General features: G+C 50.8%; 1 protein-coding gene across 1 annotated transcript in view; it reads right to left on the bottom strand.

The window, feature by feature from the left end:
• Nucleotides 1–13,736, bottom strand: part of LOC104157856 (interleukin-12 receptor subunit beta-2-like) — a gene marked incomplete at its 3' end in the record, with an annotated part of 15,923 nt that extends 2,187 nt beyond the window's left edge. Inside the window, exons 1-11 of the mRNA XM_009695355.1 lie at nt 13,694–13,736; nt 12,986–13,312; nt 12,184–12,298; nt 10,920–11,095; nt 10,574–10,713; nt 9,747–9,891; nt 7,069–7,148; nt 3,864–4,080; nt 2,403–2,603; nt 1,031–1,132; nt 693–951 (exon numbers count right to left, since the gene is read on the bottom strand). Of these exons, the coding sequence (XP_009693657.1) occupies nt 693–951; nt 1,031–1,132; nt 2,403–2,603; nt 3,864–4,080; nt 7,069–7,148; nt 9,747–9,891; nt 10,574–10,713; nt 10,920–11,095; nt 12,184–12,298; nt 12,986–13,312; nt 13,694–13,736 (1,805 nt within the window). The remainder of the gene's footprint in view (nt 1–692; nt 952–1,030; nt 1,133–2,402; nt 2,604–3,863; nt 4,081–7,068; nt 7,149–9,746; nt 9,892–10,573; nt 10,714–10,919; nt 11,096–12,183; nt 12,299–12,985; nt 13,313–13,693) is intronic.
• Between the last annotated feature and the right edge of the window lie 221 nt (nt 13,737–13,957).

Genomic DNA, 13,957 nt, shown 5'->3' with positions numbered 1-13,957 from the left:
AATGGCTGGAAGGAAAGGGGGGAGATGCGAATGAAACGCCTAACCTGGGTTTTTACTGCATTTAACTGGAACGAACTGGGTTTCCAGAGTGTGGAGAGCTGTCTGTGACTTTAATGAATTTCCTTTTCGATGTTAGTGAGTGATTGGAGGGGCTGTAAAAGATCTATAGGCTGTAGGGGTGACCTGTGCCGTTGCATAAGGCCTGCGGATCCTCTCCTCTGACCGCTGTTGCCTGGGAAGTTAATGTTTCAGTCTACGGTGAGGTTTGTATGGTGGAACTGTGAAACGTCCACTAAAAACTGTCACGCAGCTCGGGAATAAAGTTAAGGCCCAAAAGGATTGCTTGGATGGACACAGATGGAGTGAGAGGGGGCTGGGGTGGGAAAAGCACCCGGGTGTGGGAATGGAGGGCGTGCTCCCTGCCGAGCGTGTCTCGGTAGCTGTTGGATAGAACTTTTAGAAAGTCTGTTATTTTATCCTGTCAATAATTACAAGGGTTTACATTGGTTATGACTTAAGAAAATAATAATTTAAAAAAAAAAAAATTAAATAGCAGAGTGGAACCTGATGGTTCCAGACTCAAGAGAACTTTGAACGAGCTGGAAGCCCTGAAGATGCCGTGCCGTTGGTGGGCGGCTGGGGCAGAGGGAGCCGAGCGAATCCTGCTCCCAGCCCCGACGGCTGCCCGTCACCCCCCGCCTGCTCCGAGCTCTCCGAAGGATCTCTCCCGCTCCTTCCCCTCCGGCCGCCCCCCGCAGCGGGTGCCCACCGCGTTGGCCTTCACCAGGTACCCACCGTAGACAGCTGGGGCTGCCTGCCCCTCCTTTGGCTGCAGGTAGAGGTGGTACCCGGTGATGCAGCCCCTTTGCTGGTGGGCTGGGATTTCTTCCCATGAAACCAAGATACCGTTTGCCTGCGGTGTCGTGTACATCTGGGGCCCAGCTGATGGTGCTGCAAAACGTAAGACTGCCTTTTAAAGCTGAACTTAAGCTAGCCTAAAAATATCTGGAAGAGTGTTAGTGTGATTTACCTTTTGCTCTAGAGTATCCCCTGACTGATGCCACTTGTCCAGCTCTGTTGCGATAGAGTGCAAACACGCTGATCTGATAACACACGTTATCTTTTATGTGCTCTAAACAAAGAAATCAAAAGTGGACGGTTACGAGTTAAAGTAGTTACAGTCATGCCTAAAGTATTTACATCATAAAGTATTTGATAGGACAAGAGGAAACGGACTCAAGTTGGGCCAGGGGAGGCTAAGGTTGGACGTTAGGAAGAACTTCTTCACTGTTAGAGTCGTTAGGCATTGGAACGGGCTCCCCAGGGAGGTGGTGGAGTCACCGTCCCTGGAGGTGTTCAAAAAACGTTTAGATGTGGCGCTTCAAGACATGGTTTAGCGGGCATGGTGGCATCGGGTATATGGTTGGACTTGATGATCTTTGAGGTCTCTTCCATCCATAATGATTCTATGATCAGCTGCTTAAATCTGGGGTGAATCTTCTCATTGTTAATACATCTTTCATAAAGAAGGAAAAAAAAAAAAAAAAGCAATCTTCTCTGTGATCTCCTTGCCGTGCATCAGGCGAGTGATGTTAGCACCCCTAAAGGGGGAAGGCCCTGGTTTCCTCGTGAAGCAACAGCTGCCGGCAGACCTGTACCCTCCAAAGGAAACCTTGGGCCGCGTGGTGTGCTCCGGGTAAAGGGAGGAGGTGAAGAGCTGTTACCCCGCTTGCTGCTCTAAGATGGGAGGCGCAGGGTTTGGCTACGCGTGCGGTCACTGCGCAGGCAGGAGAACCTCATGCCCTGTGTCTTCCCCGTGACTCCGTGTGAGCATCCTCCCCCGGGCTGTTCCTGCGGGATAGGGGAGGTCGGCGGGGACTCGTTTCGCTCCTTTCCAAAGCAGAGCACAAAGCCCTGGGCTGCCTACGCTGCTTTTCCCAGCTCGTTCCAGCGCGGGGAGGTGAACACCTTGGTGGCACAGCACCGGCACAGGGGACAGGAAGGACTCCCGAGGGTAATACTGGCTGTCATCCCGTCGTAACTTCGTAGCTACCTGGTGCGCAGGACACCGGCACATGGTCTGGATTAGTAACCAACAATTAGTGGAAAGGAAATTGTCTTTTCTTAAGCCTTTGATCTCTTGTACCTCTAGCTGGCTTGTTTCATGTTGGAGGGATTGGGTTTTTTCAGAGATGTTTTACTTATCAGATCTAAATCTCAGCTGCGAGTGACTGAGCCCGGAGCAGCCACGGATTGGGGTTTTTTTTCTTCCTGTAGAGAAAGCTCTAAGAGCTGTCGTCTCCGATGCAGCATTAGTAAAAATTAGAATCTGACTTGTTCTTTAAAAAGCTTTCCAAGTAAACTGGTACCTCCGTGGTACCCTACCCCGAGGCGGTTGTTACCTGCTATCACCGCGGACAGGTTGGATGCTGGAAGCTTGACCCAGGCTGGATGGGGCTCGGGGTGCGTGGTCCTCGGCGAGTCTGCCCACGCCACCACGTACCCGCTGATGGACGCGGTCCCTCTGATGGGCGGTTTCCAGGTGACGAGGATGCTGCCGTTTCCCACGGCTTCGGCAGAGACTTTCTGAGGAGGAGGTAGATCTTAGAGGGGAGAAAGAGCAACCAAACAAAAAAAGACACCGTCAGCCCAAACTTGCCTGAACCTCAAGTGGACTCGGTAAGTTTGATCTATGTGTCATCCAGCTTGGCACCGTGCGCAGCATAAAACTAAACTGCAATTGAAAGAAAAGGTCTTTATGTGAGGGTGACCGCTACGCTGGTATTCTTGTCTGGTCTGACGGTGCAGCAGTTTGAACACACAGAGCACGGCGCCTTTGTACCAGCCCCAAGCCCTGAGAAGACGCCGTCACGGCACATCCTAACACCCCGCTCCCGCGACAGAGCCACGAACTCACATCGGCGCCACAAGACCGAAGCTGCTGCTTTCACAGCCAGGGCTGCGTTACTTTTTCCTGCAGGAGAAAATGTTGGGAAAGTCATCGATTATTTTTTTTTTTTAATCTGTAGTATAAAACCAGCACCTTTTCCAAACAGTGTTTCCGACAAATACAATTGAACTGAGCCCATGAAGCAGTTCTTGTCCTACTGATTCCAAATAATCAGACACCAGTGATGTTTCTGCACCGATCCTGTCCCTAATTAGTGAAGGCTCGAGTAATCAGTGCAGTCCGCGAGCTGAGGAGCTCTGCGTCCACCCCAAAGGAGGCGAGCATCCCGCTGGTGTTCGAGGCAGCACCGGGAAAAGCTGAAATACTCAGCAACGGCTTTGTCACGGTTTTACTGACGTGACACCGGGACAAGTGCAAGTAGAGAACTGCCTCTTTGCACAAACTGCCTGAGACCACGAGGCTCCGTCGTGCCCGGTACCGGCACAGGAAATTTGGGGCTGGGTGAGTTCAGGGAACAGTCGCTAATTTGGCTGCGTGGGTACAACCGAGTGCAATTTCACAGGAGATAAAGCTTGCGTGACTTCCCCTCACCGCCGCCTTCCCTTCAGCCCTACCACCTCTCGCAGGCAAGAAAAAAAAACTTTTTTCTTTTTTTTTTTTTTTTTTGGCATGGTTAATTTTCTGCTGTGTCAGGTGCCTGGATGGCTGCCGGCGTGGTTTCCCCGTGTCGGCAGAAGGGGTTGCGGTGAAATTACAGCAGTGCTAACGCGGGGCAACTTAACGTGTCGTGAAACTGCACCCCTGGCCACCGTGAAAACTGAATCTGCCGATCCCTGAAGATTCATTGAGATGGACCTTGATGGGCACAAGGCGGCGGGACCGCCAGACTTCCCCGGTGTGTAGCACAAAGCATTATTATTCCCGGTGGCCCAGACCCGGCAGAAGCCCTTACCCTGGATGCCCAGCTCGGTCAGGATGGACGCAGGGGGGGAGCTGCCCCTCGAGTTCTCGGCGGTGACCGTTATCCTGTAGTCCCCCCTCGGCGTGACCCTGGCGTAGCTGGTTCGGGAGGTAAGGTGTGCGTCTGCCCGCCGGCTCTGCCGGCCCAGGGCTTCGAAGGTCACTGTGTACCCCAGGATTCTTCCTCTCGCCTCCGACTTGCTCAAAGCCTGCGAGCAAAGTGCAGTTGTTAACTCTCTTCTCCTCCCGATGAGCAGCGACTGCAGAAAGCCGACGGTACCGGAGCGGGGTGCCCTGGCAGGCTGCCGGGAAGGTTTCGGACCTGCTCCTGGAGGAAGGTGGTGTTGGCCCTTTGTCAACCAAAAATTTCACCTCCTTTTAGAGCCTGGCCGCAGGGGATGGCTTCAGAGCATCGCCCTAACCCACGGGCTCAAGCTGCCCCGTTTAAGTGAGGATCTTTCACTCAAAGGTAACTTTTTCTCTTCCTTTTCTGTTCTAATAATTAAGGGGTCCTTTACAGCGGCAGTGTTACTTGCTGAGCTCCGGCACGCACCAGCTCGTGTTCTTTGGGAACCCGTTAGCGGTTTTTACTTTCTTCCTTTCTGAAAGCTGGAGGAAACAAGCAGTGCTACAGAGATGGCTCGCTCACTGGTTGGGACTGCTGTCTTCTGTAATACTCTGATATATATTTTTTTTTAAATGAGCTTAAAATCGGTTGGCCTGAGGTCCAGCTAATGCATTTTAAAGGTAGCACAGTTTCCCCATCAGTACCAACCTGAGAACACGTGTTCGTAAGCAAACACGCACTTTTAGTGCTAAACATATCTTTTTTTCCAAAGAAAGCTAGTGTCCTTGCCGCAGAATTTCCCTTTTCCACCACGGTTTTGCACATTTGTGTTTTGCACATTTTCCCCTTGGATTTTGCAGCTGCCCAGCCCGACAGCCCGTGCTCTCCATTCCCAAGCCTTATCCCAGCTCCATCCCTGCTCTGCCCTTGGTGACCCGCGGCGCCCAGCCACGTGAAATCCGTCCATTCCCTAACGGTAGGGCCAGGAGCACGCGTTGACCTGAGAGTCTTTCTTTAGGTCTTTTTCCTGTTTGATTCCAGCTTAGTGAATTTGTTAGTGACTTTTAATTTAGTGAGATTAGAAAATTTAATGAGCGAAGCTGTCTTGCTGTGAGCCGCTGGTTTTCCAAGCAGCAATCTGGCTGGGGACAGGGAAACACACGGCCTCCTCCTGCCTCGGGTCTGAATTCAGGCCATGCTTTTCACAAGGGGGGGGAAAGAATATTCACTGCGCGGCTGGATTGGTAAAAATGAGCCGGTTTTGCTTTTGGGAAAATCCAGATTTTTGCTTAAAGCCACCATAAAGAATTATTTAAATTCAACCACTTAGAACAGACGTCTCGGCAAAGGCGGTCTGCGCTGTCCCGTGTCACACCGCTCGCTGGTTTTTCCCCCCCGGGTGCCTGCAGTTGTACTCTCAGTTTCCTGCAGTGTGTTTTTTTTTTTTTTTTTTTTTTTTTTTTTTTTTTTTTTTTTGTGATAACAAAACAAAAAAAGGAAGAGGGGGGGAAAAAAAACCCACTTTCAAAAATAGGAAAACATTTGCAGCGTTACAATGGCTTTGGCAGTGGCTCGGGACAAAGGCATTGCTGAAACCACTCCGAAAGCCTGCTGGAATTCAATTGGGAAGCCTTTCTTTGGTATTTGTGTGAAAATGTGGGAAGGTATGTTGGTAGTACGTTGTAGTGAGGCTGTCGTGAAGACTGTAAGAGCAATGCATTGCACCCGTTTTCTGGGTGATGCTGCAGGAAGCTGCTCGGTACAGAAAGCGTCGCCAGCTCGCTGCTGCAGGTTAAAGGTCTGAAAATTAAATGGCTTAAAGCCGCGACGGCTGGGGTCACAGAATCGCATGAGAATTTCTGCTTTCACTTGCAGCGTAGGGCGTGTTGGTGTGGGGAGAAGGCACAGCGTTAGTTGGGAGGTTAACTAGAGATTGCAAAGTGGAAGTCTAAGATATCTGTGCTTAAAAAAAAAAAACTTACTGCTTTGAGCACTGGGCCGGTGATGCTGGAGTAACTCAGCACCAGTGACAGGGCTTGGTGTCACTGGGAGTGTTGGTACAGCAGACCTGGCGTAAGCCTTTTTTCCCCTGAGCTGTACAGTAACGTGGCATTTTTACCCGAAAGCTGGGTTTTTAATCTGAATTCTTTATGAACTTTCCCTTGCGGGGCCTCAGCTCCCAGGAGGCATTCCTCAGCAGACCCAAACCACCGACTTCTTTCGACTCGGAGCTGGTCCACGTTCAGACCTGCAGCTCTGTTATTAGCAAACCCTTCTGGGGGCGGGTTGCCCCTCTCCCACCTCCCACCTGTACAGAAAACCAAGTTCTCCCTGGTGCCGCCGTACGGCCAGAGCCTCCACCGCCCGTCCATCCACACCGCGGGGACGGGGACGGGACCCTTTCACTCGCCCAAACTTCATCCAGCTCTTAAATTTTTGAGAGTTTGGTCACCTTAAAGGGCTATTACAATAAACTGCCTCCTCCGCCGCCCCTATTCTTCATTGCTCTGCTCTTCGTGTAAGCAAAACAGAGCAGAAGGACCTCTGAAGCAGCCCAGATCCCACAGCAGACCCGCAAGGTGTGTGCCTACGGAGACCACGGCTCTTGGTGTCCCCCAGAGCTCCTGGCCTGACCGCCTAGGGCGGCCGTGGCAAACAACGAGGAGGCGTAGAAGGAAGAGAGCGAGATGTTAATTAGCAAACCAATTAGGAAGTCTGTAAGGTCGTTCTCTGTCCCTTTCGATGTATCAGCAGGGACACAGGTCGCCTTCTGGAAAGGGGGAGGGAAGGTGTGTCTCCGAAAGGTGGTGGCTGAGCTGTGATAGCCCCACATCTGCTCACCGGTGCGATGCGCTGGGAACGTGGTGTCCGTCCAGCGTGACGGGAAGTTTGGGGAACGATAAAAGGGAAATTGTGGGTAGGAATGTAGGAAATTGTAGGCAGAGCTGCTGGATCTCCCGGGGGAGGCAGGCCTGGGGTGGCCAAGCTGGTCCCTGTCCCTCTCGCTGGGCACTGGTAAAAGCCCTGTGCTCTCCTCGGGCTCCGTCCTTCCCTGCCAACACACGAACCAGAGTTCCCCCTCTAACTTTGCCAATTATTACTGCCTCTGCTTAGGGTTCGCTTAACTTACCTTCCAAAAAAGAGAGATGTTCTGCTGTTGGGAGTCCAGGTCCTGCTGTCGGTACCAGACGTCCAGGAGCCCGGTCGGCGCTGGTGAAGGAGAAGGTGAGCGGCATTAACGGTCGTGGTTTGAAGCAAACAAACAAACAAGGCAGCGAGTAGGCGAAGCGAGTAAAAATCGGGAGACAATTAAAATTTAAGATTTAAATTGTCCCTGAAGTGATGCAATACGTGATAACCCATATGTGCTGTCGCAGCCGGAGTTCAGCCCTGTTGATGCTGGTACTCCTGAAGAGAAGAAGCCATAAACCCGAGAGGGAGTTTTGCTCTGCTGGTGACTTTATCCTGCACTTCGCAGCCAGGACGGCTCCCAAGGAAGCCTACACATCCAAGTGATGGAATTAGCTCTCATCTTTCCATAAAAGTTGAGGCTAGGTAAGGTCCTTGGGGTTGGCTACCTCACCCCTAAAACAAGGGGCAGCCCCAGGTGACAGGGTTTGTAGGAGCTGTAGGATTTCGCTGTCCGGCTCTAGGCAATAAGTGCCTTCGACGGCCAGCTGGGCACGACATCGTCAGAAGTCGCTTAAAAGCCCCATTCTTTCCACGATTCTCCTGAGAGTCTCGCAGTGACTGGACACCCTGGATGTGTTGAACAAACCTTCCAAAAGAGCACTGACGCAAACTTATGGCTGCAGAAACGGGCGAACGTGCTCCAACAGTTCAGCATCAGAGACGCGCAGGTAAAGCAAGCACGCGTGACAAAGGATAACGAAGCTTGGTTCCTCAAGGTCCCTGACCAACCTAAACTCATCAAATTCAAATAATAATTGCTGCTCACAACCCGAGCAGCAGGCAGCTGTTGCGCAGCCCCAGCTGGAATGGGGCTGCCTGCTCTTTGCTGGGTTCGAAGACAGAAAAAATCCCCCGTGCCAGGAATGGTGAGAGCTATTTGTCCTCTATTAACTGCAAATAGTGACTGGAACAGAAACAAGAAGCAGGACCGACGGAAGAAATAAAACCAGAGCACACTCCCTGTGAGGGAGGGAGGAAGGGGCAAGCTCAAAGCAGGGAAAAAATAAAATATGGGATCGCATCTGTTGGACTCCAGCCTGCATTTTAAAGTTCATTTCACATGTGAACCACACGAATTAGCTGAGGGGGAAGGAAAAAAAAAAAAATAAAGCTCACTTAGAAACGGGGCTTGCCCACAAGTTTTGTGGCAGGTCATGCTTAGAGAAACAGGGAAAAAATTATCGCATGGAAAAAGTCTGCTCCTGAATCTGCAGAAGGCCAAGCTCGCGGGTAGAACTTCAGCTCCTTCGGAGAAGGGCAGCCACGACGGATGCAGAGCTTCTCATCTGCAGGCTCCCCTTGCTGTCCCCTAGTCTGAGGACAGAAATCCTCCTCGATTAGCTCAAAAGATTCTCATTTTATAGCACGGGCTGGGTAGAGGGATGATGCCCACGAATGCCGTCGCAAGCCAGGGTGCATCGAGAAGGTTGAGAAAACTGTTGAGAGGAAGGTGGGGGAGGGAAGTAAAGTTCACACCTTTTGCATCAATCAATGATTCTTGCAGAAACTGATGCTGTCACTAGTGGTAAATAGCATGAGTAATAACGGCACCAGCCTGAGGAGCTTATAGTAATTCATAAAAAAAAAAAAAAAGCAACGGAAGCCAAGTAGGAGATGAAAGGAGGGGATGCCAAAGCAGCCGACACATCTTTGTTGAAACACAAACTTCTGAGAAGCTTTCTTCTCTCGTAAGAACTGCAAGTTTGTGCAGCTGCGGGTGAAGGCAGGCAGGTACGTGAGCGTGCGGCCAGCCCAAGGCAGCCAACGCCGGAGTTGGCACAGACGAGCAGCATTGCCCTCGGGCTGGTGCTGCCTCTCCCTGGAGGCTGCTGTGCCCTCCTCGGGGACAAAACCGCCCTTTCCTCCCCCCGTTCCTGGTGGGGTCTCTCCCCAGCGCCTGGCCAGGTTCTGCTCTGCTGGGGTCTCCGGTGACCCCACGGCGTGGTGGTGGAGTCTCCTGGGGAGGCTCCAAGTGAAATAACGTCTCTACTTGGGAAAAGATGCCTGGGCAAAACGAACCCGTTCTGTTAAAACCTGCCGGCGGCAGCAGAGCCGAGAGAGTCCAGGCAATTTCCCAGCCAGTTCATTCAACTCCTACGCAAGCGGTCGAGCAAGCTCGAGATCCCAGGGCGTGCTGCCCGAGCCGTGGCTCGTTGCCACCCGAGGGTGGCAGAGCCGTCGTCCTGACTTGAGTTCTGGGCTGGTTGCAGGAATTCGGTAACACGCTCAGCTGTGAACCAACAGGGATGATTGTTCTTTCCCCAGCTAAACTGCGCAAACTGTCTGCCCTTTCCAGATGTGTGGCGATGCAGCAGGCCACTACGGCTCCGGGAAAATTCCCCCAACCTTCAACAACATCAAATGAACATATCCTTCAGACCTTCTCCGGGAAATTCCTGTTTTGCAAGAAACTCGAACAGCTTCAATTTTCGTTCATTAAAAAAGCACTTCTCTTACAGAAGTTACTTCCCTGTTGGCCCTGGGTCCGGAGCTACAGAGACTTTGCAAACCAAGCAGCGAAAAACCCAGCAGCGTCTTGACTTCAGTAGCTAAAATTTCCACTTGTTAGCAAACGTGAGAGCCAGGCTTAGCGCGGGAGACACCGACTTGTGTTACCTGCTTCGGGGGTCCGGGTTCGGTACGTGCTCCAGTTACTCCACAGTCCTCGCTCGGGGTGGATTTTGCAGCTGACCTGAAACTCGTAGGCTGTGTGAGGCTCCAGACCGTAAAGGCTGCATTTTTCCCTGTTTAAGCTTTCAATCTTTAACGAAGATAAAGGACGTGTTACATTAAACTCACAAGGAAATAGAGGTTGAAGGCAGTGACAGACGGAATTACTAATGCCCGAAGGAAGGCCAGCCAGTCAAAACACATCTTTAAAAAACAATGGGGAAAACCCTGATCTGAGGCAACTTTAATAACTGAGAGAATGATGCAATGAATCACCAGGCTTGCAGATCTTCATCTGAAAAATCCCTCATTTAATTATGCAAAGAGAACCCATTTTCTGTTCGCCTGTGGTACTCGACTTCAAACAATACATTTCTTTTACCACTTGAAATAAAGGCAAAGACCTCCAATCGACGTTAGGGAAGGTGCGGACCTTTGGGAACTCCACGCCTGTAGCCATGAGCTACAACGAGCAGATCCGATCGTGTTCCAGTAAAGTGCTGGGTCAAACATAACCTCGGCTGCGTCAGTGCGTCCTACAGACACTTGGCATCAGGGGAAATATTCACGCACACCCTTTTTCATGGGATCAGTCGTTCACCTTCGTTCAGTTTTACACCAGTGATGGTTTTGACCGGCAGGCAATAGTTTTTCTTAAATATGGTATTAAAGAGCAGACAAAGGCAAATTGGGACCAAGTGATTCCAGTAAGAAATAACGATATTAAAGCAACCTCCAAGGCTCATAACCTCCCTTACGCAGAAGGGGATTACCGTGCTCCAGCTGTGCCTGCCAAGCGGACGGAATCTCAGCCGGCAGTGCCGCGCTTGCGCTTCCTCGCGCCAAAAAAAGGTGCAGTTGGTCACCGAAGAATTTTCAAATTCCACTAAAAAGTTGGGAGGATGTGGTTTCACTAGCAGCAAAAACAGAAAGAAGCAAACAGCGCTCAGATACGCAGCACAGCTCTGAACGGGGGAGTTTTAGGTGGAAAATAGCATGACTGGGTTAGACTGGATGGATACTTTTTCTGAGAGGTTTAAATGAGAAAGTGCTCAAAATGTTTTTCACGTCTTTCTAAAGAGCTGGGGCTAGCGGAAAGGCGGCAAGTAATGCATTTACCTATGTCTATTAGCATGAACGCGAGCGGCTGTGAGAAAGCACGTCCCAGCTCATTGAAGGCGGCAACCACAACGGTGTACGTAGAGTCGAAATTCAACTTGCTCAGAGCCAGCGAGCCAAACTTCTTGTTCGGACTTTCTTCTGAAGCACACGAGACATCTGTCCCGTTTGATAGCCTGGAACAGAAGGAAACGGCCCGGTGAACGCTCTCCTGTACCCCAAGAGAGCTAAGCCTGGGGTGCGTGGGGGCTCGGCTCGCGTCCCCGTACGGTCGTGCTGCTCCGGAGGCTCCTGTCCCCGCAGGTTGGCTTTCAAGGGGGGACCTCGGCACTGAAAGCCGGGTAGGTCGTCTGCCCCTTGAGAGATCCGTCTGCTTAAATACAGCCGTTACAGTAAATACTCCTCTAGCTAAATGGGAAGGAAAGGTGTCGTACCGCTTTTTGGGTTTAGTTGCAGACCAAGGAAATACTTCTGCATTTCCACTGAGCTGCAAGTATGTGAGGAGGTTCCTTTTAACAGTGCCACCGTTACCTAGTATCTCTCTATGACTGCGCAGAGGTGTTGGCACACAGGATTGAGGGGGATGATGGATTGGGGAGGGGGGTTTTGGTTGTTTTTTACAACAAAGTTAGTGATTAAAAATGTAATTTAGCTGCAGCGTAACAGTCAGACCGCATGACTTCAAACACAACTGTTAATTCTCAGTCCATCCTTCAACCCATTGCCTTGGGTAACTCATTTAGCTTCTCTGTGTATTTTCTTCCACCTGAATCAGAGCTGTCTGCATCGTGTTGCTTCAGGCTGACCTTTTGTATTTTGTAATATTTTTAATAACTTACCAGCAAGCACGGCTATATCTCTGTGTTACGACAACTACAGGACTCGTTATCCACACTTCCCTACCCTCCCGTACATTACCCGTATATTCTCCTCCTGCTTAAAGAGCAGCACCAGGTTTCTACAAGCTGCTATTTTGGCCAACAGAAGCAGGTGAAGAAGAAGAGGAAGGTGAAGAAGAGCGAAGAGCAAGCCTTGCAGGGCGAAGAGATGGTCAAGATGGAGCACCTCGGAAACAAATGGGGACTGGTTCAGCCTACCCAGCAGTTTGCGAAGGGCAAAATGAATCCGTTCCACTCGGATATTTGCGCGAATAAAGGTCTCTAACAAGGTTCCTCCCGATCGTGGTGATTCCCAAAACCCAAAAAACCCCAACTCTGAGATACGACTACAGGTGCTAAAGACGGTACATGCCTGTGTTACTTACTGTATTACGTACGTAGTGTTGATGTGCGTGAGCCTGCCTTTGTCCCAGGTGCAGGTGGGACGGCCGTCTGTCCCGTACTGGATACACGACACATTTCTTGGCTCATCTGGAGGATCTTAAACAGATGTTTTTGTCAGAGGCTTCCTTAAAGCTGTTGGTAGGAGACATTTTAAGAAATGCTAGGTTTGTGGTTTAATTTTTTTTTTTTAAAAGAGTTTACAAACAAGGAAGTGCAAAATATTCAGGCTGATAATTTTCGTATGTGGCAACAGCTGAGTCTGTGATCTCTGCAGCCGGTGGAGACCTCTGACGCTTGAGCAAAACCCCAGTGATTTCACGAGGGTGCCAGACGAACACGGGTGCTTACCAGCTCTCCAGACTGGGCACCACAAGCTTCGCTTGAAGCAATCAACCGTTATTCTTATTTAAAAAAAAACCCCAAACCAACAGTACTGATACATCAGAGAGTTGCTGCAGCAGCATCAGCTCATCAGGCTCGAAGAAAATCTAAAATTTCCGCAGAATTTTTCTTGCAAGTCCCCTGTGCCCCGGAGAGACTGGTGGGTGTCAGGGCTAGAACAGGAGGGAGCGTGAGCTTTGCTCTGAGCAGGCAGTTTTATTTAGCATCTCCCTGTTTATGAATAGCAGACTCGCACAGTTCGAGCCAGGAATATTTTAAACAGAAAGAGCCCCTAAAAGTCAGCAGCTTTTCTGGAAAAGGCCACTCGCTGCTAGTTTCTAACACGTCTCAGAGGTACCACAGGCAAGGTTTAAGAACAAGGAATAATTAAATTCTCCTTACTTCCAGATTCTAGGTGGATTCCACAAATGAGTTTTCTCTTGTATTCACAAACTATTTTGCACGTAAACATGTGTTTGCCGTGCGTACGGACTCGAAACTTGGTGCTTACGGAACTGCCGTAATTGCTGGTTAGTTCAGAGCTGTTAAAGAAAATCGCGATCCTGCACCGCCCAGGGTGTTGCAGGGGTTTCAGCTGGCATGAGAGGGTGATGCTGGTTCCAGGCTGGACGTGAGAAGCGGTGTTAGCAGTCATATTCCCTTTGTCACATATTTCTGCGGTGCCACGGGGAGGTGCGCGAGCAGTCACGCTCCCTTTGCTGCACCCTTCTGCAACAGAGTGGGAAAACCAACCCTTAGCACAAATACATCTCTTGTCTCCTACAACACGCTGCGCTCGAGGAGGAGAGTCTCCCCAAACTGAGAGTGCAGGAATTCCTGCCTCTGCACGGTAATTCGTGGGACATGGCTGTGCCCAGTCTTCACCCAACTGATTAACTGGGGTGAGAACCCAAGGGGTAGCGACCCGTCATCATGTACAAAAAGCACAGCCCCAGGCAAAAATCTGTATTGGAGCTCTTTTTCCGTTGCGGTTCAAGGTGTTTCTGTAAAGCAGTGGCAGGCATGTCTCCACTGAAGAGACAAGGAAGACTTTCCATGAGTTGCCAAGACCTCCCCTCGCACATCCCGGAGCGGGACAGCCAGCCCCACGCTCGGCGCGGGAGAGCCGGCACTCGCTGGCCGACTCCGCCATGCTTCTGCTCTGGGCAGACAAGCTAGGGGAAGATGCTGGAGCACCACTTCTCCTTACCTAGGGCTTCTGACAGTCTCTGGGGACGCCAACGGTAGAGAGGTTTTTCTCACGTAACCCTGAACTAAACCAAATAACCTCCCTGCGTAACTCATCACCGACTATCTGCTATACGCCGCCTTCGACGCGCAAACGAAACGGGTTTGCGGTGCTAATGGTGCGCA

This window comes from Cariama cristata, unplaced genomic scaffold (genome assembly GCF_000690535.1).
Source record: "Cariama cristata isolate BGI_N322 unplaced genomic scaffold, ASM69053v1 scaffold27302, whole genome shotgun sequence".
NCBI lineage: Eukaryota > Metazoa > Chordata > Aves > Cariamiformes > Cariamidae > Cariama > Cariama cristata.
Note: the sequence above shows the minus strand (reverse complement) of the source record. Positions and strands in the feature narration are given on the sequence as shown.